The sequence below is a fragment of the Eleutherodactylus coqui genome, chromosome 6 (assembly GCF_035609145.1).
Source record: "Eleutherodactylus coqui strain aEleCoq1 chromosome 6, aEleCoq1.hap1, whole genome shotgun sequence".
Taxonomy (NCBI): domain Eukaryota; kingdom Metazoa; phylum Chordata; class Amphibia; order Anura; family Eleutherodactylidae; genus Eleutherodactylus; species Eleutherodactylus coqui.
Window position 1 is genome coordinate 67,823,634 of NC_089842.1, and position 25,248 is coordinate 67,848,881.

Consider the following 25,248-nt stretch of genomic DNA (forward strand, 5'->3'; position numbering starts at 1 on the left):
ACAAAATAAACTAGTAAAGGATATGCAGAAAATTGTTAAGAGACAGAATAGCTGCACCAAGCAGCTTGAGTGTAGTCACCCAGGGAATGAGTAAGAACACCAAAGCATTGTGGATAAGCTCCGGAGGGTTTATATAGGAAGCTGATTGCAAATCCGCTCATGCTGGGTGAAAGACATAGTAACCCTAAGACTGCTGAAAGAAAGAGAAACATACTCAGGAGACAGGACAACGCCTTGTTCTGCTGAACCTAACAGTACTCCCCTCTCTAAGGCCTCCTCTCTCCCTGCCAATCCTCTGAAAACATTCCCGAATAAGGCGTAGGGCATTGATATTCTCAGAGGGCTCCCATGACTGCTCCTCAGGCCCATAGCCCCTCCGGTCCACTAAAAAATAGGTCTTTTCCCTAACCTTTTTGGCGTCAAGAATAGCTTTGACCTCAAAGGTGTTCTCTGCCTGGATCTGGGATGACACCAGTCTGCACAAACCTCTTCATGGCCACCACTGATCTTCCAAGATTCGCCTTGGTCTCTTGCCATATTCTTGAAATATTCTCTACTGAGGATGCAGCAACAGGAAGATCAGAAGAGATAGAGACCAGCAAGGGAATCCTGGGCTGTTGACCATAGACAATAAAAAATGGAGAGGCCTTAGTGGAGTCGCTGACATTCTGATTGTAGGAAAATTCTAACCATGGCAGAAGGCTGACCTAATCATCCTGATGAGTATTAATGAAGTGACGGAGGTACCCTGACAGAATTTGATTCATACGCTCTACATGGCTGTTGGATTGTGGGTGATAGGATGAGAAGTCCAAGGATATGCCCAGCCATTTGCAGAGGGATCTCCAGAACTGGGACCTAAACTGCACTCCTTATTCCGATACGATATGCTTAGGGAATCCGTGAAGGTGAAAAATGTGCTCAATAAGTTTTTCAGCCAGCTGCCCTGCAGAAGGCAGCCCAGGTAGAGGCATGAAATGTGCCATTTTGGAGTAATGGTCCACCACTAGCCATATGACAGTGCAGTTGTTGGAGAGTGGTAGATCCATGATGAAATCCATAGTAATGTGTTGCCATGGGGTGTCTGGAATGGGTAATAAGCATAGCAGGCCTTCGAGTCTTGACCTCATCATCTTGTTCTGGGCACAAGAGGTACAGGCCAACACAAATTCATGAATATCTTGGCTAATAGACAACCACCAGTACTGCCGGCAAATGAGTTCATTGGTCTTTTGTAGTTTGTAGTGTCCAGCTAACTTGGACCCTTGGCCCCAGACAAAAACCCTCCTTCTCTTGGCCTTGGTACGTAGGTTTTCCAGGTGCCACACTTCCTAACCGGATGGGTGCCACGGTTATCAATCTAGCAGGATCTATGATGTACTGAGGAGCCTCCTCTACGTCCTCAACATCGAAGGCACTGGAAAGTGCATCTGCTTTGATGTTCTGAGCTGTGGGTTAGAAATACAGAAGGAAGTCAAACCATGCAAAAAATGAGGACAATCAAGCCTGCCGAGGGTTAAGCCACTGAGCAGTCTGCAAGTAGGTCAGGTTTTATGGTCTTTATAAATTATGACAAGATGAGGGGTTCCCTCTAATAAGTATTGCCAAAATTTGAGAGCTATTTTAATGGCCAACAACTCCCGATCCCCAATGGAGTAATTCCTCTCTGCAGGAAAAAAATGTTACCCCCTCCTTAGGTCGATGTAAAACAGAGGCTAATGAAAATGCCTCCTTAGGCGTTTGCTCCTTTTCTAGTAAGAGCAGATATGGACGCCATCAGGGAGAAGTGCTTTACAAACTGTCAGCAAAAATTAGCAAATCCCAAGAATCACTGCATAGCTCAGAGTCCGGAAGGATACGGACATTTCAAAACTGCAGAAACCTTCTCAGGGTCCATCTCCAATCACTGCTTGGAGACAATGTACCCGAGGAAAGGGAGCGAGTCTCGCTCAAAGAGGCACTTCTCTAGTTTGGAGAACAAAACAGTCTTGTGCTTGAGCCATACATACCCCTAAAATCTCTGTATTAGAAAACTCACAACTTGTGACAGCTCCCTAGTCAACCTGAAACATTTGTCAGTCTTCAGGCTCTGTTGGACAGATGCAGTTTGAACTTAGTTAAGTAAATTTGAAAAATTCTCAATGTTGTGGCAGGATGGCTGGGCTCAAAAGTCAAAATTATCCAAAATAGCTCCATCCATGACAATGTAAAATGATGCAGTTCATAGCAGTAAACTTGTTGGATACAACGTTTCAGTCCATGATTTACTGTTCATCACTACTTCATCAAATGAACAAAATAAAGTCATATATTTCACACTGCAATTTTTCAATCCAATTAGCAAAAAACAAACTTGACTCTGTCCAGAATGGCCTCTAAGCTCTCTCTCAAAGCAAAGATATATTTGCTAACCTCTTTGCTATATGACCATAATGTTAAACCCTTTCTCTACAGTACAATACACTCACATGTCTTACATCTATCCATAATTCTCAATTATATGTAAACCTTTTCCAATCTACTGTCTGACATCTTCCTACATTCTGATTGAAGCCTGTGCAGCTCCGATGTTGGAAGACATTTGGCAGGTTATTCTTACTGTAGATAGCCATCCGCTCTGTTGTTGGGGACCTCTTCGGCATGTCATATACTGCAGTACTGGCTCTAGCTAGCAGATGGCGCCATTGTATAATGGCAGAAGGAGAAAACCCTCTAGGAAACCCTGAATCCAAAATCGGATTGCAAAGGGTTAAACTAGCTGATATACCCGGCTTCACGCAAGTTAATTTGGTACAGTTGTTTTACTTGTTGTTCACACAGAGAATTTTATGAAGTCGTTGTTGTTGTTAGCTGTTTAGTCATTCACGGCCCTCGGCAACCCTAAAGGTGAGCTTCCTCTATGTTTTTCGGTTTTGCACTGCTTATATCCATGCCAGAGTCAACTTTGACAGTATCAGCCATTGTGTCCTTTGGCGGCCAGGTCTTCTTTTACCACTGATCTATCCAAGCATTAAAGAATTTTCTAGCGGCTTTGCTCGCATTACATGGCCAAAATACATGAGTCTGAGTCTGGTCATCTTGCCCTCCAATGATATATCGGGTCTTATAGGATTCAGGACTTCCCTGTTTATTACTCTCGTCGTCCAGGGCATACACAGCAGCTTTCGTCAGAATGCATCAATCCTCCTTCTATCAGCTTTTTTCGCAGTCCAGCTTTCACATCCATACATGGCTATGGGGAAAATGATGGTTTGCACTATCCTGTGTTTAATTGCTATACCGATATTCCTACTTTTCCAGATTTTTTCCATATTTTGCATTACGCTTTGCCCCAATGCTATCCTACATTTTATCTCTGACATAGATTCTCCAGCCTGGTCAATTTTTGAACCAAGGTAGATGACGTCTTGCATGCATTCTATGACCTCATTGTTGATTTTGCTTTGAATTAGACTATTTTTTTGCAGTTGTCATAATTTAAGTCTTTTTTAAATTCAGGTAGAGGCCCATTTTTTCACTTTCAGTTTTAATATTACATATCACGTGCTTCAGACCTGCTTCTGTTTCTGAAAGCAGAGTTGTGTCATCCACATAACAGAGATTATTGATGTTTCTTCAACCTATTTTCACCCCGATTTCCAATTTTCTAGGTCCATTTTACACATGATCACTTCTGCATATAGGTTAAACAAGAATAGTGAGAGGTTGCAGCCCTGTCAGATGCCTTTGTGGATCCCAAACCAATCTGTGTCCCCATACTGTGTTCTCACTGTGGCTTCTTGATTGGTATAAAGTGATTTTATTAGCTTGGCTAGATGTGCCAATATGTCTAGCTTTTGTAGGGTGTGCCATAGCTTGTCATGGTCAACACAGTCAAAGGCCTTGATGTAGTTGATGAAGCACATGTGGATATTCCTTTGTTATTCTCAAGCTTTTTCCATGGTCCATTATAGGTTTGCAATATTGTTGTGGGTGCCACGTCCTCGCCGTGGTTACTTCCGAGGAACCGAGGAATAAAATATGTATACACATAGAGGAGCATTAGATTCTCCTTGAACGGCATGTACCAATGATCCTCTGCAGAATATGCCACCCCTCACACTCTCCTCTCTTTTAACCCTTAAAGGTAATGCCCCTTTTTATTCAAATTTACCCCCAGACTGGAAGTTGCAGCCCCTTTTAAGCCTTAAAGGCATGCTTCCTCCCTGCAGTCAATGGCCGCTTCCTTATGCTCTTTACAGCCTTTTATTATATGCACACAGAGGTCAGTTATATTCTCCACAGTATATACACATAGAGGTCAGTTATATTCTGCTCCGTATTTACACATAAAGGTGAGGTAGATTCTCCTCAATATATACACATAGAGGTGTGGCAGATTCTGCCACAGGCTGCATGCATGGATGTCCCTCTACAGAATGTGCTACCATTCTAACTCTCTTCACTTTTTACCCTTAAAAATAATGCCCCTTTTTATTCAAAATTAACCCCAGACTGGAGGTTACAGCCCCTTCTTATCCTTAAAAGCATGCTTCCGCGCAGCCATCTATGGCTGCTTCCTTATGTACTTTACAGCCTTTCAGAATATGAACATAGAGGTCAGTTAGATTGTTCTCAGAATATATACACAGAGATCAATTACATTTTTCTCAGTATATACACACACAGAGGTCAGTTAGATTCTCCTTAGTATATACACATAGAGGAGCATTAGATTCTTCTCAGCATAAACACATAAAGGTGAGGTAGATTCTCCTTAGTATACAAATCCTTTCCCCAGGCTGTATGGTTTGTAAGAAAAGGACTTTGTCATGTATCACAGATTTTCACAGTTTTTCATGCTTAGAATTCAATGTTGAAGTTGTGTCCCCTTTACTTTTCTTATTTAAGACATAAAGAATGGTTGTGGCAAATTTCATATTTGTGCGGTTCAGATGTGTGCTATTCGTTACATTACATAGGGGGTTATTTACTTTCAAACTTAGAATTGAATAATCAAGCTGTGACCCCTTTACTTTTCCTATTTAGGAGCTAAACAATTGTCGTGCCAAATTTCAACTTTGTATGACACCAGGAAATTAGCGAATTAGATTAGGTAAATAATAGAGATGAGCGAACGTACTCGTAATGAGTACTTACGCACCCGAGTACCGCCATTTTCGAGTACTTCTGTACTCGCACGTAAAGATTCGGGGGGCGCCGGGGGGCGGGGAGAGGCGCGGCGGTGCGGGGGGTAGCAGCGGGGAACAGGGGGGAGCCCTCTCTCTCTCCCTCTCCCCCCCACTCCCCGCCGCAACCCCCTGCGCCGCCACGGCGCCCCCCGAATTTTTTCGCCCGAGTACGGAAGTACTCGAAAATCGCGGTACTCGGGCGAAAAAGGGGCGGGGCCGAGCACGTTCGCTCATCTCTAGTAAATAACATTGGAGGTCACTTACTTTTGCACTTAGAATTAAATAATCAAGTTGCAAACCCTTTGCTTTTTCTACATATGACCTAAAGAATGCTTGTGCCAAATTCCACGCTTGTATGACACCGGGAAATTGCGGAACATAGGGGACAATTTACTTTTGCACCTAGAATTTAATAATCACAGTGCGACCCCTTTACTTTTCCTATATAGGACCTAAAGAATGGTCATGCCAAATTTCAAGTTGTACTACTTAAAAAAAAAAAAAAAAATAATAATAATAATAGAAAACTATAGCTATATATATTTATATGTAATAGCTGATATGCCCGGCTTCGCCCAAGTTAACTTGATACAGATGGTTACGTGTCGTTCGCACAAACATTTTATGAAGTCGTGGTTACTTTAAAAGAATATGTATACACATAGAGGAGTGTTAGATTCTCCTCAGGTGGCATGTACCGATGTTCCTCTGAAGAATGTGCCACCCTCCCACTCTCCTCACTTGGGACCAAAAGAATGCTTGCACAAAATTTCACGTTTCTATGACATTGGGAAGTTACATTGCATAGGGGTGCACTTACTTTTGCAATTAGCATTGAGTAATTAAGTTGTGACCCCATTAATTTTTTTATTTAGGACCAAAAGAATGCTTGTGCCAAATTTCATGTTTGTACGACTCCGGGAAGTTAGATTCTAAGAGAATTAGATTAGGTACATTACATAGGGGTGCACTTACTTTTGCGATTAGCATTGAATAATCGAGTTGCAACCCCCTTACTTTCCCTATTTATGACGTAAAGAATGCTTGCGCCAAATTTCACACTTGTACGACACGGAGAAGTTACATTACATAGGGGTGCACTTACTTTTGCAATTAGCATTGACTAATCATATTGTGACCCCTTTGCTTTTCCTGTTTAGGACCTAAAGAATGCTCCTTCCACATTTCACTTTTCTATGATACTGGGAAGTTAGAGAATTAGTGACGAGTCAGTCAGTGAGTAAGTAAGTTAGTCAATGAGTCAGTCAGTAAGGGCTTTCACCTTTATATGTATAGATAAAGGTGAAAGCCCTCACCGACTGACTAACTCACTCACTGTGACTGACTCGCCACTAATTCTATAACTTCCCGGTGTCGTACAAACTTGAAATTTAGCACGACAATTCTTTAAGTCCTAAATAGAAAAAGTAAAACAGTCACAATTTGATTATTCAATTCTAAGTGCTAAAGCAAATGATGCTGTATGTAATGTTCCACATCTAATTCTGTGATTGTTCTCAGTAAGAGAAACCAAGTAATCGTGTAGATATGATACCTTTCAATAACAAAAATACATGATGTTATAGCAAGCTTTTGGATCCTCTCAGAATCCTTCCTCAGGCAGAAAGAAACAGATTTAGATGGGGCATACATAAATACAAATGTTCACACATGTAAGGGCACAGAAATCTGAGACTAATTTGTACTAGACAAGATGAGCAGAGAAGTAGATACTTAAAGGGGTTGTCCCGCGGCAGCAAGTGGGTCTATACACTTCTGTATGGCCATATTAATGCACTTTGTAATATACATTGTGCATTAATTATGAGCCATACAGAAGTTATAAAAAGTTTTTTACTTACCTGCTCCGTTGCTGGCGTCCTCGTCTCCATGGTGCCGACTAATTTTCGCCCTCCGATGGCCAAATTAGCCGCGCTTGCGCAGTCCTGGTCTTCTGCTTTCTTCTATGGAGCCTCTCGTGCAGAATGCAGGCTCCGTGTAGCTCCGCCCCGTCACGTGCCGATTCCAGCCAATCAGGAGGCTGGAATCGGCAATGGACCGCACAGAAGCCCTGCGGTCCACGGAGGAAGAGGATTCCGGCGGCCATCTTCACAGGTAAGTAGAGAAGTCACCGGAGCGCGGGGATTGAGGTAAGCGCTCCGGTAAGCTTTCTGTACGTCCCTGCATCGGGGTTGTCTCGCGCCGAACGGGGGGGGGGGGTTGAAAAAAAAAACAAAACCCGTTTCGGCGCGGGACAACCCCTTTAATCACTCCACTGGCAAGGAATGTGACAGTTTATGACCTCTACATTCCTGCTAAGAGGTGACAGGCTTGTATTATCTCTCCTTCAGACCTGCAAATAAGGGAGATGAAACAATACCTCTGCAGTGCCACCTATTGGATAGCAGCATAATCAGGAGTACTTTGCCCTCTGACACACAAAAATGAACTTATTCCTGTAAAGTAAGGACCTGCTGCAAGACCTGCTCACATGTACTGACCATGGACAGGATACAGATCCCCAACACACAGCAGGCCTATAAGATCCCAGGGACATTCACGCGCTCCACGTCATTTATTTTCATTATGTAACTAGTCCTCCAGAGTGTGACAGACTGTCAGGTGAATAGTGCTAATCACTATATAAGGAGAAGTTGTTGAACATTACATAATTCTATCGTGAAAAATTGAGCTATATATTAGATAATTATTATCTTAAAGTCCTACAGTGTATGTGTTTTAGTATACATTTCCTAGAAGCATAAATATGATTAATTGAGACAAAAATTCTGCCTCGATTTTTGTATATGCCTTAAAGTTTTTGGGCAAGAAGCCAGAGCACAGTTTTACAATCAAATACCTCCTCTGGAATATGAAAGCCTCTAAACTTTTGAAATTCTATAATTTTGCACCCGCTCTCAAGCACTGATTCTAAGACAATCTTTTCATCGATTGGCAAAAGTGAAAGCTTTTCCTCTCCAACAAAGTAATATGAAGATCCTAAGTAATCATACATAATCAGATGTCCTCCTGGTTTGAGCAGGGATACAGTGTTCTTAACAGCAATTTTAAAGTCTTTAAAAGTGTTGCAAGCAGATGTAAGGCAGCTGGTCATTAACAGGCAGTCTGTCAAGGGAAGAGATTTGGGATGTAATGGGTTGGTGAAGGTGACATCACACTTCATAAGAGACACATTCCTTCTTATCTTCTCTTCCTTCTGATTCAGGGTTGATCTAGGAAGAAAAAATGGAGAAATTTTAACAATGGGAACAACTGGTTGTTTCAGCTAATGTACTGAACAAATGACTTACAAACTACAATATGACATTTAAGCGGTTCTGTCATAAAAAAAAAATATCTATACTTAACTATTCCTCTCCAGGCAGCCTTATTACCAGATCTTCACCTCACAGATCTTCTCCTGGCTCCTTCAGTCCCCCAGAGCGTTCACTGTCTAGCAAAGAATGCTGAATCCCTGGCAGCCTGATTTGGTGTGACTGCGCATGCACGCAGTTTTGCCACTAGTGTTTCATTTACTAGATGCAGGAAGTGAACTGCAGCTAATGGACACTCCAAAACAGGAATAAGAGGATCCAGCCGGATGGAGGTGAGGTGACCCAGGGGACTGGAGGAGCCAGGAGAAGATAGGTGAGTAGAAGATGCAGTAAGTCTGCTTGAGGAGGAATAGATAAGTATTAGAGATGAGCGAGTACCAAAATGCTCGGGTGCTCGTTACTCGAGTCGAACTTTCCGCGATGCTCGAGGGTTCGTTTCGAGTAACGAACGCCATTGAAGACAATGGGCGACTCGAGCATTTTTGTATATCGGCGATGCTCGCTAAGGTTTTCATTTGTGAAAATCTGGGAAATTCAAGAAAGTGATGGGAACGACACAGCAACGGATAGGGCAGGCGAGGGGCTACATGTTGGGCTGCATCTCAAGTTCCCAGGTCCCACTATTAAGCCACAATAGTGGCAAGAGTGCCCCCCCCCCTCCCAACAATTTTTACTTCTGAAAAGCCCTCATTAGCAATGCATACCTTAGCTAAGCACCACACTACCTCCAACAAAGCACAATCACTGCCTGCATGACACTCCGCTGCCACTTCTCCTGGGTTACATGCTGCCCAACCCCCCCGCACGACCCAGTGTCCACAGCGCACACCAAAGTGTTCCTGCGCAGCCTTCAGCTGGCCTCATGCCACACGCTGGCCTCATAGCCACACCACCCTCATGTCTATTTATAAGTGCGTCTGCCATGAGGAGGAACCGGAGGCACACACTGCAGAATGTTGGCAGGGCCAGGCAGCGACCCTCTTTAAAAGGGGCGGGGCGATAGCCCACAATGCTGTACAGAAGCAATGAGAACTCCAATCCTGTGCTACCTTTGTCAGGAGCTGCAAACGTGGGCATAGCAATGGGGAATCCATGTGCCACACAGTATTCATTCTGTCAAGGTGTCGCAAAGCTCAATCCACACTGCAAGGAGAAAGCCGTCAGCGCTCTGCCCCCTACCCAAGTCAGTCAGTGCCTTTGTGCCAGACAGGTCAAACACCGCAATGGGAACTAAGTTTGCACCAACAGCATAGGTGGGTCCTAGGAAACCCAAGACATGAACAAAAAATTGATCTGAGCGGCCAAACATGGCAGACTTGCACCGCACCCACGGCATAGGCCTCGGCCCATAGATTCAGCAATCCTAGGCTGGAAGCGGACTTTCACTGCACCCAGGACATAGGCCTCTGCACAAACCCTCAGCAATCGCATGCCTACAGCGGACTCCAATGCTAGCGTAGCTGTGCACGTCTCATTAGCGCTGTATTGCTCCTGTAGTTTGTCCCAATGCAGTGCCCCGGATAGTAGAGCTAATGTCAAATTAAATACAGCTGGGCTTTGGCCCACACTGCATGCCCCAGTCAGACTGGGGTTCTTTATAAGTAGACACAGGCAGGTACAACTCCGTGTGGACCGACAGCATGGGTGGGTCCCAGGAAGCCACCGGCGTTACATAAATAAATCCCATTGCATTGCCCAGCACAGCTGAGGTAACGTCAGATTAAATGCAGGTGGGCTTCGGCCCACAGTGCATGCCCCAGTCAGACTGGTAATATGTCTGACCAGGGTTTTTAATACATAGACACAGGCAGGTACAAATCCCTAATGTGAAGTCCGTGTGGACCCAAAGCATGGGTGGCTCCCTGGAACCCACCGGCGGTACATAAACAAATCCCATTGCAGTGCCCTGGACAGCAGAGCTAACGTCAGATACAATACAGATGGGCTTCGGCCCACAGTGCATGCCCCAGTCAGACTGGTAATCTGTACCTTAACAGTAACGGCGTTGGTGGGAATGTGGTGGCGACTGCGGACCTAGTAGCGCCGTTTTATTTAGTTGGTTTTCGAAATGTGGCCAGGATTAAGTGGGCCGTGGCAGGGAAGTGGTGACGGGGGGGGGGGGGGGGCTCTCTTGTTGTGTCGTTAAAGGTGAAATTCTTGTACTGCCACCAGACGGACCAATGCAAAGGTATTTGCCAAGAATGTTTTCATTGTTGGAGGAGGAGGGGGATGCTTTTGAGGCACTACATGTCCTCTCCACGTGTCCGTGGTTATATGCACCTTAACAGTAACCGCGTTGGTGGGAAATGGCCTCACCGCCATCATGTCTTTGGGAAGCCTCCGTTTCCAAACCCCAGTGGCATAGCATTAGCAGCGGTGTAGGCAGAGCGCAGAATTAGTAACATTTCAGTGGTAGCATTAGGGACAGGCCCCAGTAACATATCACTAGCAGCAGTATAGGGGGAGCACAGTATTAGTTCCATTTTAGTAATAGTAGCAGTCTAGGCAGGCCCCAGTAACATATCACTAGCAGCAGTATAGGGGGAACAAAGTCTTAGTTCCATTTCAGTAGTAGTAGCAGTCCAGACAGGCCCCAGTAACAATTCAGAAGCAGCAGTATAGAGGGAGCACAGTCTTAGTTCCATTTCAGTAATAGTAGCACTCAAGACAGGCCCCAGTAACAATTCCGAAGCAGGGTCATTCCGTGTCAGTTCAACCAATGCTCCCGGTCAACCATCTCAGATTTCAATGAAACTTTGCACAAAGATAGACCGTGACCCTAAACTAAGATAGCCAGAATATTAGGCTTCAAAGTGCTTTGGTTCACGAGCTACAGGTCTTAATCTAGGGGGTTGTCATGTGATTACAGCGTGCAACCTGAAAAAAATGGCGATTTCAATCCATTGCCAAGCCAGTTCCAATAACTCTAGAGCAATGAAACTTCACACACTATGAGAACTTTTGGTGCTGAATCCAGATAAGCTACTCAGACTGCCACTCTTATCATCATTCTGCCACCATTGCATGTCAAAGTAGCTGAAAAATTCTATCGCGCAAAATAAAACTCATATTTTAAGCAGTAATAACTCATAATCAATGCAATCCAACTCAGCTATGAATTTATCAATGTGTACTCCATAGAAATGTTTCTCATTATTCACATTATGGACCCAAAAGGATGCATAGCTCTTAAGATACAATGAGTCAAAAATGGCAAAAAACACTTTTTGCTAATTTTTCCCTTTTTCAAAGGCGAACATTGGAATGTACTCCATTTTTTTTTTTTCATTTTTGTTCTATTTGGAAGAGAATGTTTTGCTCTACAAGATTTGATGTTTTTCATTTTGTTCCCAGACCTTCTAGATGGGAAAATATCAATGCCTGTGAAGGTCCTATGCACTCGTGGAGGTCAAATAATAAAATAAGTGTAAGTTTTGCATGGATGTATAATTAGTTTAGAAATCATGAGAAGGTAAATTATTTTTGGAATGAGACAACTTTTTGTGCTCAAGAAACTTATGTGATCAAAAATTGCATGGCGAGTTCAGGTGAGCCACAAGCTTTGGCCTAAGATGGTCAGAATATCATTGAGTGTTGCATAATGGTTGTGGTATATTACAGTGATCACTGGGCTTATTTAGCACTGTATCCATATTGGATACTAAGATTATCTAAGGCAAGCATTTGTGTTATTAGTTATTTATTACACAAATGCTAGCCTTAGATAATCTTAGTATCCAATATGGATAGAGTGCTAAATAAGCCCAGTGATCACTGTAATATACCACAATCATTATGCAACACTCAATGATATTCTGACCATCTTAACCCCTTGAGTGGCGGGTTTCCTACCACCCTGTCGTGCCCACCAGGGCAGGTTTTTTACAATGGTCTAATCATTGAATTTCAACTAGTTTTGCAGCCATAACTTTTTCATTTTTCCATTGACATGGCCATATGAGGGCTTGTTTTTTGCGGGACAAGTTGTGCTTTTTTTAAACAGGGGGGAGGAAAATAAGAAATGGGGGGGAAAAAAAGGGGCCATGTCATTAAGGGGTTAAATAATGTATTAAATTCCTCCTCTGGGTCATTACGACGCACACGGATACCACATGTGTGATTGTATTTTTGATTTTTTACAAAGTAAAGGGAGACAAGTGTTTTTATTATTTTTTTAATAATTTTTTAAATTATTTTTTTTGTCCCTTTATGGGACTTCCACAGGGACCCATCAGGACCCCTGATCACATTCCGGGGGTCCGATGGTGACAGCCCTTTACATGCTGCAGTGACAACCCTTTACATGCTGCAGTCACGTAGACTGCAGCATGTAAAGGGTTAACACAGCAGAGATCGGAGGTTTTCTCTGATCTCTGCTGTAAGAGCTAGCACCTAGCTGTCCTCTAACAGCTAACAACCAGCTCTCCCTGCCACAGAGACCATCGGCTTGTTTCTGACAAGCCGATGGTCTCTATGGCAACCTGTAAACAAAGCAGGAGATTGCCGACATATCGGCAATATCTTCTGCTGGTTTTTCAAAGCCCTTGCTTTGTTCTCTGTGGGTCTGTGCAGGCAGAGCACAATGTCACAGCTTGTGGCATTGTGCTCTGCAGCTCCCATAGTGATACATAGCCCGGAAATCTTCTGGGCTATGTTGCTATGAGCAGTGGAGCTCGTCCCGGAAATTTTCCGGGCGTGCCACTCAAGGGGTTAAGCCAAAGCTTGTGGCTCACCTGAACTTGCCATGCAATTTTTGATCACATAACTAGTTATTTATTACACAAATGCTAGCCTTAGATAATCGTAGTATCCAATATGGATAGAGTGCTAAATAAGCCCAGTGATCCCTGTAATATACCACAATCATTATGCAACACTCAATGATATTCTGTCCATCTTAAGCCAAAGCTTGTGGCTCACCTGAACTCGCCATGCAATTTTTGATCACATAACTAGTTATTTATTACACAAATGCTAGCCTTAGATAATCTTAGTATCCAATATGGATAGAGTGCTAAATAAGGCCAGTGATCACTGTAATATACCACAATCATTATGCAACACTCAATGATATTCTAACCATCTTAAGCCAAAGCTTGTGGCTCACCTGAACTTGCCATGCAATTTTTGGTCACATAACTAGTTATTTATTACACAAATGCTTGCCTTAGATAATCTTAGTATCCAATATGGATAGAGTGCTAAATAAGCCCAGTGATCACTGTAATATACCACAATCATTATGCAACACTCAATGATATTCTGACCATCTTAAGCCAAAGCTTGTGGCTCACCTGAACTCGCCATGCAATTTTTGATCACATAACTAGTTATTTATTACACAAATGCTAGCCTTAGATAATCTTAGTATCCAATATGGATAGAGTGCTAAATAAGGCCAGTGATCACTGTAATATACCACAATCATTATGCAACACTCAATGATATTCTGACCATCTTAAGCCAAAGCTTGTGGCTCACCTGAACTCGCCATGCAATTTTTGATCACATAAGTTTCTTGAGCACAAAAAGTTGTCTCATTCCAAAAATAAATTACCTTCTCATGATTTCTAAACTAATTATACATCCATGCAAAACTTACACTTATTTTATTATTTGACCTCCACGAGTGCATAGGACCTTCACAGGCATTGATATTTTCCCATCTAGAAGGTCTGGGAACAAAATGAAAAACATTGAATCTTGTAGAGCAAAACATTCTCTTCCAAATAGAACAAAAATGAAAAAAAAAATGGAGTACATTCCGATTTTCGCCTTTGAAAAAGGGAAAAATTAGCAAAAAAGTGTTTTTTGCCATTTTTGACTCATTGTATCTTAAGAGCTATGCATCCTTTTGGGTCCATAATGTGAATAATGAGAAACATTTCTATGAAGTACACATTGATAAATTCATAGCTGAGTTGGATTGCATTGATTATGAGTTATTACTGCTTAAAATATGAGTTTTATTTTGCGCGATAGAATTTTTCAGCTATTTGACATGCAATGGTGGCAGAATGATGATAAGAGTGGCAGTCTGAGTAGCTTAGCTGGATTCAGCACCAAAAGTTCTCATAGTGTGTGAAGTTTCATTGCTCTAGAGTTATTGGAACTGGCTTGGCAATGGATTGAAATCGCCACTTTTTTCAGGTTGCGCGCTGTAATCACATGACAACCCCCTAGATTAAGACCTGTAGCTCGTGAACCAAAGCACTTTGAAGCCTAATATTCTGGCTATCTTAGTTTAGGGTCACGGTCTATCTTTGTGCAAAGTTTCATTGAAATCTGAGATGTTCGACCGGGAGCGTTGGTTGAACTGACACGGAATGACCCAGCAGCAGTATAGGGGGAGCACAGTCTTAGTTCCATTTCAGTCATAGTAGCACTCAAGACAGGCTCCAGTAACAATTCCGAAGCAGCAGTATAGGGGGAGCACAGTCTTACTTCCATTTCAGTAATAGTAGCACTCAAGACAGGCCCCAGTAACAATTCCGAAGCAGCAGTATAGGGGGAGCGCAGTCTTAGTTCCATTTCAGTAATAGTAGCAGTCAAGACAGGCCACAGTAACAATTCCGAAGCAGCAGTATAGGGGGAGCACAGTCTTAGTTCCATTTCAGTAATAGTAGCACTCAAGACAGGCCCCAGTAACAATTCCGAAGCAGCAGTATAGGGGGAGCACAGTCTTAGTTCCATTTCAGTAGTAGTAGCAGTCAAGACAGGCCACAGTAACATTCCCGTTGCAGCAGTTTAGGAAGATAACAGTCTCTTTCACATTTCAGGAGTTGCAGTATAGACAAGGCCCCAGTTACATTTATGTAGCAAAAGTGTAGGCCAAGCCCACACACCTTGCTGTACCATGAGTGCAGGCGAAGCCCTTAAAAATTACTAGGATTACACTGTAGGCGAGGGCCCAAAAAAATTGGTGTACCAACAGTACTAATGTACCTCAGAAAAATTGCCCATGCCAAACCAAGAGGGCAGGTGAAACCCATTAATCGCTTTGGTTACTGTGGCTTAATTTGTAACTAGGCCTGGAGGCAGCCCAGTTAAAATAAAAATTGGTTCAGGTGCAAGTTTCAACGCTTTAATGAGAATTGAAACGTATAAACATTGTTTACAAAAGTAATATGACTGAGCCTTGTGGGCCTAAGGAAAATTGCCCGTTCGGCGTGATTACGTGAGGTTTCAGGAGGAGGAGCAGGTGGGGGAGGATGAATATAATACACAGACTGATGAAGCTAAAAGGTCCCCGTTTTTGATGGTGATGGAGAATGATGCTTCCATCCACGGGTGAAGCCTACGTATTGTTTAGGTACCGCTGCTGTCCGCTGGTGGAGAAGAGAAGTCTGGGGAAATCCAGGCTTTGTTCATCTTTATGAGTGTAAGCCTGTCGGCACTGTCAGTTGACAGGCAGGTACGCTTATCCGTGATGATTACCCCAGCCGCACTAAACACCCTCTCTGACAAGACGCTAGCCGCAGGGCAAGCAAGCACCTCAAGGGCATACAGCGCGAGTTCAGGCTACGTGTCCAGCTTCGACACCCAGTAGTTGTACGGAGCAGAGGCGTCACGGAGGACGGTCGTGCGATGGGCTACGTACTCTCTCACCATCCTTTTACAGTGCTCCCGCCAACTCAGCCTTGACTGGGGAGCGGTGACACAGTCTTGCTGAGGAGCCATAAAGCTGGCAAAGGCCTTGGAGAGTGTTCCCCTGCCTGCGCTGTACATGCCACCTTATCTCCGTGCCTCCCCTGCTACCTGGCCCTCGGAACTGTGCCTTCTGCCACTAGCACTGTCGGATGGGAATTTTACCATCAGTTTGTCCACCAGGGTCCTGTGGTATAGCATCACTCTCGAACCCCTTTCCTCTTCGGGTATGAGAGTGGAAAGGTTCTCCTTATACCGTGGGTCGAGCAGTGTGTACACCGAGTAATCCGTAGTGGCCAGAATGCATCTAACGTGAGGGTCACGAGAAAGGCATCCTAACACATGAAGTCAGCCATGTGTGCCAGGGTACCTGTACGCAACACATGGCTGTCCTCACTAGGTAGATCACTTTCAGGATCCTCCTCCTCCGGCCATACACGCTGAAAGGATGACAGGCAAGCAGCATGGGTACCCTCAGCAGTGGGCCCGGCTGTCTCTTCCCCCTGCTCCTCCTCAGGCTCCTCCCCCTCTACCTCCTCTTCCTCCTCCTCATCACGCTGAGATATCGACATTAGGGTGCTCTGACTATCCGGCGACATTCTGTCTTCCCCCGCCTCCGTTTGCGAGCGCAAGGTGTCGGCCTTTATGCTTTGCAGGGAACTTCTCAAGAGGCATAGCAGAGGAATAGTGACGCTAATGATTGCAGCATCGCCGCTCACCATCTGGGTAGACTCCTCAAAGTTTCCAAGGACCTGGCAGATGTCTGCCAACCAGGCCCATTCTTCTGTAAAGAAGTGAGGAGGCTGACTCCCACTACGCCGCCCATGTTGGAGTTGGTATTCCACTATAGCTCTACACTGCTCATAGAGCCTGGCCAACATGTGGAGTGTAGAGTTCCACCGTGTGGGCATGTCGCACAGCAGTCGGTGCACTGGCAGATTAAACCGATGTTGCAGGGTCCGCAGGGTGGCAGCGTCCGTGTTGGACTTGCGGAAATGTGCGCTGAGCCGGCGCACCTTTCCGAGCTCGTCTGACAAATGTATGTAGCTTTTCAGAAACTTCTGAACCACCAAATTAAAGACGTGGGCGAGGCATGGCACGTGCGTGAGGCTGCCGAGCTGCAGAGCCGCCACCAGGTTACGGCCGTTGTCACACACGACCATGCCCGGTTGGAGGCTCAGCGGCAAAAGCCAGCGGTCGGTCTGCTCTGTCAGACCCTGCAGCAGTTCGTGGGCCGTGTGCTTCTTCTCTCCTAAGCTGAGTAGTTTCAGCACGGCCTGCTGACGCTTGCCCACCGCTGTGCTTCCACGCCGCGCGACACGGACTGCTGGCGTCGTGTAGCTGGCTGCTGACACATCTTGATTGCGAGACAGAGGTTGAGGAGGAGGAGGAGGGTGGTTTAGTGGAGGAAGCATACACCGCCGCAAATACCAGCACCGAGCTGGGTCCCGCAATTCTGGGGGTGGGTAGGACGTGAGCGGTCCCAGGCTCTGACTCAGTCCCAGCCTCCACTAAATTCCCCCAATGTGCCGTCAGGGAGATATAGTGGCCCTGCCCGCCTGTGCTTGTCCACGTGTCCGTTGTTAAGTGGACCTTGGCAGTAACCGCGTTGGTGAGGGTGCGTACAATGTTGCGGGAGACGTGGTCGTGCAGGGCTGGGACGGCACATCAGGAAAAGTAGTGGCGACTGGGAACCGAGTAGCGCGGGGCCGCCGCCGCCATCATGTTTTTGAAAGCCTCCGTTTCCACAAGCCTATACGGCAGCATCTCCAGGCTGATAAATTTGGCTACGTGCACGTTTAATGCTTGAGCGTGCGGGTGCGTGGCGGCGTACTTGCTCTTGCGCTCAAACAGTTGCGCTAGTGACGGCTGGACGCTGCGCTGAGAGACTTTGCTGGATGGGGCCAAGGACAGCGGAGGTGAGGGTGTGGGTGCAGGCCGGGAGACGGTCGTGCCTGTGTCCTGAGAGGGGGGTTGGATCTCAGTGGCAGATTGGGGCACAGGGGGAGAGGCAGTGGTACAAACCGGAGGCGGTGAACGGCCTTGTCCCACCTTGTGGGGTGCTTGGTCATCATATGCCTGCGCACGCTGGTGGTGGTGAGGCTGGTGGTGGTGGCTGCCCGGCTGATCTTGGCACGACAAACCTTGCACACCACAGTTCGTCGGTCGTCTGCACTCTCAGTGAAAAACTGCCAGAGCTTTGAGCACCTTGGCCTCTGCAGGGCAGCATGGCACGAGGGGGCGCTTTGGGAAACAGTTGGTGGATTATTCGGTCTGGCCCTGCCTCTATCCCTGGCTACCGCACTGCCTCTTCCAACCTGCCCTGCTGCTGCACTTGCCTCCCCCTCTGAAGACCTGTCCTCAGTAGGCTTAGCAAATCAGGTGGGGTCAGTCACCTCATCGTCCAGCTGCTCTTCCTCTGAATCCTCTGTGCGCTCCTCCCTCAGACTTACTGCCCTTACTACTACCTCACTGATAGACAACTGTGTCTCATCGTCATCGTCCTCCTCACCCACTGAAAGCTCATGAGACAGTTGCCGGAAGTCCCCAGTCTCATCCTCTGGACCCCGGGAACTTTCCAAAGGTTGGGCATCGGTCACGACAAACTCCTCCGGTGGGAGAGGAACCATTGCTGCCCAATCTGGGCAGGGGCCCGAGAACAGTTCCTGGGAGTCTGCCTGCTCCTCAGAATGTGTCATTTTCATGGAGTGAGGAGGCTGGGAGGAAGGAGGAGCAGCAGCCAGAGGATTCAGAGTTGCAGCTGTGGACGGCGTTGAAGACTGGGTGGTCGATAGATTGTTGGATGCACTTTCTGCTATCCACAACAGGACCTGCTCACACTGCTCAGTTTCTAAAAAGGTCTACTGAGTGGACCCATTAATTGTGAGATGAATGTGGGGACCCCATAAACTTGCCTCTCTCCTAATCCCACAGCAGTCAGCTGTGATACACCTGGACCAGGAGCTCGGCCTGTGCCCACACCCTGACTTGGGCCTCCGCGTCTTCGCCCCCATCCACGTCCTCTAGGCCTACCTCTACCCCTCAGCATGGTGTATTACGAGTAGAGCAGAAACAGAACGCTGTAATTAAATGTGCCGCTTATTGGCCTGTGGTTGGAGGCTGACTTTGCTTACAGAACGCACAGCAGAGCCAGGAAAAAATTATGCGCAAGGCTGGGTATTAATCAGCAACTACTCCCCCCAGCAGACACGGCGTAAACTGAAGACGGTCACTGCCAGGCCAAATATAGTATATTTTTCAACTTTTTGGGAAAAAGCCCACTGCCTCTGATATACACTGTATTTGGATTTCCCTGTTGGAGGCTGACTTCGCTTACGGAACGCACAGCAGAGCAAGGAAACAATTATGCGCAAGGCTGGGTATTAATCAGCAACTACTCCCCCCAGCAGACACGGCGTAAACTGAAGACGGTCACTGCCAGGTCAAATATAGTATATTTTTCAACTTTTTGGGAAAAAGCCCACTGCCTCTGATATACACTGTATTTGGATTTCCCTGTTGGAGGCTGACTTCGCTTACGGAACGCACAGCAGAGCCAGGAAACAATTATGTGCAAAGCTGGGTATTAATCAGCGACTACTCCCCCAAGCAGACACGGCGTAAACTGAAGACGGTCACTGCCAGGCCAAATATAGTATATTTTTCAACTTTTTGGGAAAAAGCCCACTGCCTATATAGCCAGTATACCTCTTTCCCTGCCTCACCAGTACTGCCCCTATACTCTGTAAAATGACTGCAGACTGAGGACGCTATGGTCTGCACGCCCGATATACAAAAAAAAAAAATTGTGCAACACTGCTAAAAGCAGCCTCAACAGTACTGCACACAGTCAGATGTGGCCCTAAGAAGGACCGTTGGGGTTCTTGAAGACTAAAATAACACCTAACACTCTCCCTATAGCAGCTACAGCAAGACAGCACTTTCCCTGATCTCTGTCAGCATGCATCTGTGGCGAGCCGCGGGCGGGGCAGATTTAATTGCTGTGTCATCTGATCTCCCCAGCCACTCACTGCAGGGGGATGGGATAGGGCTGGAATGTCACAGGAGGAAGTTGTAATGCCTTCCCTGTGTTTCTATTGGCCAGAAAAGCGCGCAACTTTCTCAGGGAAGGAAATGTAATGGAGTCGAGCATCGCGTGGTGCTCGTCTCGAGTAACGAGCATCTCGAACACCCTAATACTCGAACGAGCATCAAGCTCGGACGAGTACGCTCGCTCATCTCTAGTAAGTATTGATTTTTTTTGTAATGACAGAACCCCTTTAACAGAGGCACAGTATATATCAACATATATTGCTCAAATGATTATGCATTATTTAGAGATGTTATTTGACTTTTGATGTAAAGGTTCATTTTTTTCTATACACACTGCTACTTTTGTTAAATTCAGTAGTGCAACTCAGTGCTTGACCTTCATTGCCAGCTTTAGCCTTGTTTTCTGTAAATGCCTCTCTCTAATCTTAAAGATGCCCAATAATGAATGTAAAAACTTCACATGAATTTAGTTAAACTTTTGTTGTAAAACAGAACAGATAAGGATGTTCTTACAGACAATCACTTTGTATCTCAAGAAGAGGTTTCACAAGGAGCTTTTTATGACAGACATTATCAATTGTAGATCTGACAAAGATCCCAGGCCAGGATTGAAACAATTGTATATGTTCAAAGAAAAGACTACTTTTCACAACATATTGTGTGCAGGGTCTCTCAGCATGCTTTGTGGAAACCATTGTGATAATTGGAAATTGGTAATCAGCACCCAATATTAATGAGCATCAAATAGGTTCTCATTGAAATACCTATTCTACTATTAATTGGCCCTGGATTGATTCCAAGGGTTTACCTAGACAGTTCAATAGTAGACCCATGGCCTACATAGGTGTTGTGCCCAAAACACATTACCACTAGGTGAGTGTATTGCTTTATCTCCACTCATATTGGTACTTATGCAAGTGGTATCATGCTAGGGAAAGGCCATCTCTCTGTATCTATTCTTATCCATGAGAATTCATGTATCACACACAATAAGCTCATTCCAACTGTGAGTCATGATGGAAAGTGCATCATTGTTGTTACACCTTTGCTGCTTTAGGGCCTGGATGCCTTGTGATCATTGAGGGAACAATGAGTTCTATGGTGGATCAAAACATGTTACAGGAGAATATAAGAACAGCAGTCCATGAAGTAGAAGAGACATTAAAGGTCCATTTACACAGGACAAATGTCGAGCAAACGATGCCCGACCCTCGTCCCTGTGTTTCCTCGCTCCTGTGCTCCTGCATGGGAGCTAGCAGAGCTGTCTTGCTCATGCAGCGGCCAGCAGGGGGGCAGTGCATGAGATTTCTCTCCTCTCGCTCCCCAACCCCTCTCCATTGAGATAACATAGCAGCCATTCCCTACTGAACGACCCCTCTTTAAACTGAATTTAAGGGAAAAGACTCCTTCCTGACTCTAAGTCTGGCAATCCTATCAATCCCTGGATCAAAAACTTGTTGGGTCAGCTACCGGGGGCCTGCTGCCCTCCTACTATTGTGGGCAGACACGGGTGTCACTCCACCCCTTCTGCATGAATAGCGCTTAGCGCGAACTTTCTATCAGCGCTATGGAGTTAATCCTCCCCAGTGCTGGGTGCTTTCCATCAGCACTGCAAGCGTTAATCCTTCCCAGTGCTCTCACCCCAGTTACAGGATGATAAGCTATTACCCTCCTGTTTAGCTGAGCTCGGGATCCTTCTCTTTGTCCGAGTGTTGGTGTATGTTTGCCTCTCACCTTTCAAAGGCCTCCTGTTCCTGTCTTCGGTGTCTGCCTTGTGTCTGCCTGGCTTTGTAGACTTACTTAGTATCATTGCAGTTTGCCTGTCCTAACATCGTTCTGGATTCTGTCTGTACCCTATACTGTTTCACGGTGCTTTGCAGCAGTGTCTGATCTCCGAGGGTCAGCTGCCAACCACATTGAGACTACTACTGAGGTACTGGCATGCTCAGTGCCCCGCTGCAAAGTCCAGATCCCTGTACAGAGGTTAAAGGGTGCATACCAGGAATCCATCAGGGTAAAGCACTCAGGATTAGCCCAAAGTCAAAGTTGGAACAGTGGGTCCACACGCGCTGTCGGTAACGCAACTCTTCTGAAGTACTTAGTAACCATAACCTGTAATATTGTAATGCTCAAGAAAGGCATGCAGGCCCCTCTTAAACCCTTGTCCAAATTTGCCAACACCAAGTCCTCAGAGTTTCATGGATTCACTGCTCTTATAAGCGGTAGAAACCTTCTTTCCTCTAGACATACAGTTGCAGTCCTGGGTATAAATAGATGATGGGAGAGATCTCTGTGTTGTCCCTTGATTTTATTTATATATATATATATATATATATATATATATATTATATATATATATATATATATATATATATATATACACTGTATATATATATATATATATATATATATATATATATATATATATATATATATATATATATATATATATAACATATGTGTGTGTGTGTGTGTGTGTGTAATTAGTTATTAGGTTGCCTCTCAGCCATCTATTTTCTAAACTACATAACTCCAATTTTAATAACTTCTCCGAGTGTTGTGGTCTGCCATTTCATTGATTATTTTAGTTGACGGCTTTTGAACTCTAATATGTGCTTCTTGAGTACTGATTGTCCAAACTATACACAATATTCCATGTGTAGTCTGACCAAGGACTTCTAAGGAGGAAGAACAATGTTCTCATTATGCGACTCTAGACCTCTTTTGATTAACTACAGATCCTCTTTGCCTTGGCAGCAGCTGTCTGGCACTGGTTGCTCCAGTTAAGCTTACAGTTAACTACAATCTCTTAGTCCTTTACCATGTCAATTTTGCCCAGTAGTTTGTCATTTAGTGTATAATGGTGACATGTATTTCCTCTGCCCATGTGCATAACCTTATATTTATCAGTATTAAACCTAATTTGCCCATTTTCTGCTCGAGCCCCCAATTTATCCAGATGCATTTGCAACCACATTCTGTCCTCTCTTGTGTTTATTACTTTACATAGTTTTGTATTATCTGCAAATAGTGATATTCTGCTGTGCAATCCTTTTACCAGGTCATTAATAAATATCTTAAAAAGCATAGGGACTAGAGATGAGCGAGTACCAAAATGCTCGGGTGCTCGTTACTCGGGACGAAATTTTCGCAATGCTCGAGGGTTCGTTTCGAGTAACGAACCCCATTGAAGTCAATGGGCGACTCGAGCATTTTTGTATATCGCCGATGCTCGCTAAGGTTTTCGTTTGTGAAAATCTGGGCAATTCAAGAAAGTGATGGGAACGACACAGCAACGGATAGGGCAGGTGAGGGGCTACATGTTGAGCTGCATCTCAAGTTCCCAGGTCCCACTATTAAGCCACAATAGCGGCAAGAGTGCCCCCCCCCCCCCGCACTGTCAGCGTAAAGATCGTTCTCCTCTGCCACAGCTGTAACAGCTGTGGCAGAGAAGAACGATGTTTGCCCATTGAATTCAATGGAGCCAGCAATACAGCAGGTTCCACTGAAAGCAATGGGCTACCGGCGATCGCAGGATGAATTGTCGGGAAGGGCTTAAATATATAAGCCCTTCCCTGCAATTCATCCAGAAATGTGTTACAATAAAAATATATACCGGCGTATAAGGCGACGGGGCGTATAAGACGACTCCCCAACTGTCACCTTATACGCCGGCAATACAGTGGAGCAAAGAATAAAAATCATTACTCACTTCTTCTGACGTTCTGCGGTGCTCCTGCAGGCTGTCGCTCCCTCCTGGTCCACGGCAGAGCATTGCTTTCTGGACGCAGGGCTTGAAATCTCCGCCTCCAGAAACACAGCCAATCACAGCCATTCAATGACATCATTGTCATTGGCTGCGATTGGCTGAAGGCACGTGTGTTTCTGGAGGCGGGGATTTAAAGCCCTTCGTAGAGAAAGCAATGATCTGCCGGGAACCAGGAGGGAGCGACAGCCTGCAGCAGCGGCGCAGAACACCAGAAGAAGTGAGTAATGATTTTTATGCTTTGCTCCGCTGTATTGCCGGCGTATAAGGTGACAGTTGGGGGGTCGCATTATACGCCCCGTCGCCTTATACGCCGGTATATATTTTTATTGTAACACATTTCTGGATGAATTGCAGGGAAGGGCTTATATATTTAAGCCCTTCCCGACAATTCATCCCCGCGCACGCCGGCAGCCCATTGCTTTCAGTGGAACCTGCTGTATTGCTGGCTCCATTGAATTCAATGGGCAAACATCATTCTTCTCTGCCACAGCTGTTACAGCTGTGGCAGAAAAGAATGATTTGTCTTCTATATGTTCTCAATGGGGTCGGCGCTGCCGCCGCCGGCCCCATTGAGCGCATATAAAGAAGAGAACAGAAATCGCAGATCGCACATAGGTGCGATCTGCGATTTCTATGGCCTAAGAAGGACCGTTGGGGTTCTTGAAACCTAAAATACTCCTAACACTCTCCCTATAGCAGCTCCACCAAGATACCACTTTCCCTGAACTGATGTCAGAATGCATCTGTGGCGAGCCGCGGGAGGGGCAGATTTTAATACTCGGGTGACACCTAATCTCGCCAGCCACTCACTGCAGGGGGGTGGTATAGGGCTTGAACGTTGCAGGGGGAAGTTATAATGCCTTCCCTGTCTTTCTATTGGCCAGAAAAGCGCACAAATTTCTCAGGGAAGAAAATGAAAGTAACCCGAACACCGCGTGGTGCTCGTTACGAGTAACGAGCATCTCGAACACCCTAATACTCGAACGAGTATCAAGCTCGGACGAGTATGCTCGCTCATCTCTAATAGGGACCAAAACTGCTCACTGCGGTATTCCACTATTAATTGTGACCCAATCAAGGTATGTACCATTTATAACCACCCTCTGCTTTCTATCACTGACCAGTTACTTACCCACTTACACACATTCTCACCCAGACCAAGCATTCTGATTTTATATACCAACCTTTTATGCTGCACAGTATCAATTGCTTTGGAAAGATCCAGATGCACAAGATCCAATGACTTTTCCTGGTCCGGTCTAGAACTTACCTC

At 45.3% G+C, this 25,248-nt stretch overlaps 1 protein-coding gene across 5 annotated transcripts in view; it reads right to left on the minus strand.

Moving 5' to 3' along the window:
- Positions 1 to 7,525: 7,525 nt before the first annotated feature.
- The window catches only part of LOC136632205 (nicotinamide N-methyltransferase-like), a 43,851-nt gene continuing 26,128 nt past the window's right edge, over positions 7,526 to 25,248 (minus strand). For all 5 annotated transcript variants that reach the window (XM_066606928.1, XM_066606926.1, XM_066606929.1 and 2 more), the window contains exon 4: positions 7,526 to 8,404. In XM_066606928.1, the coding sequence (XP_066463025.1) occupies positions 7,984 to 8,404 (421 nt within the window). In that variant the 3' untranslated portion in view covers positions 7,526 to 7,983. The remainder of the gene's footprint in view (positions 8,405 to 25,248) is intronic.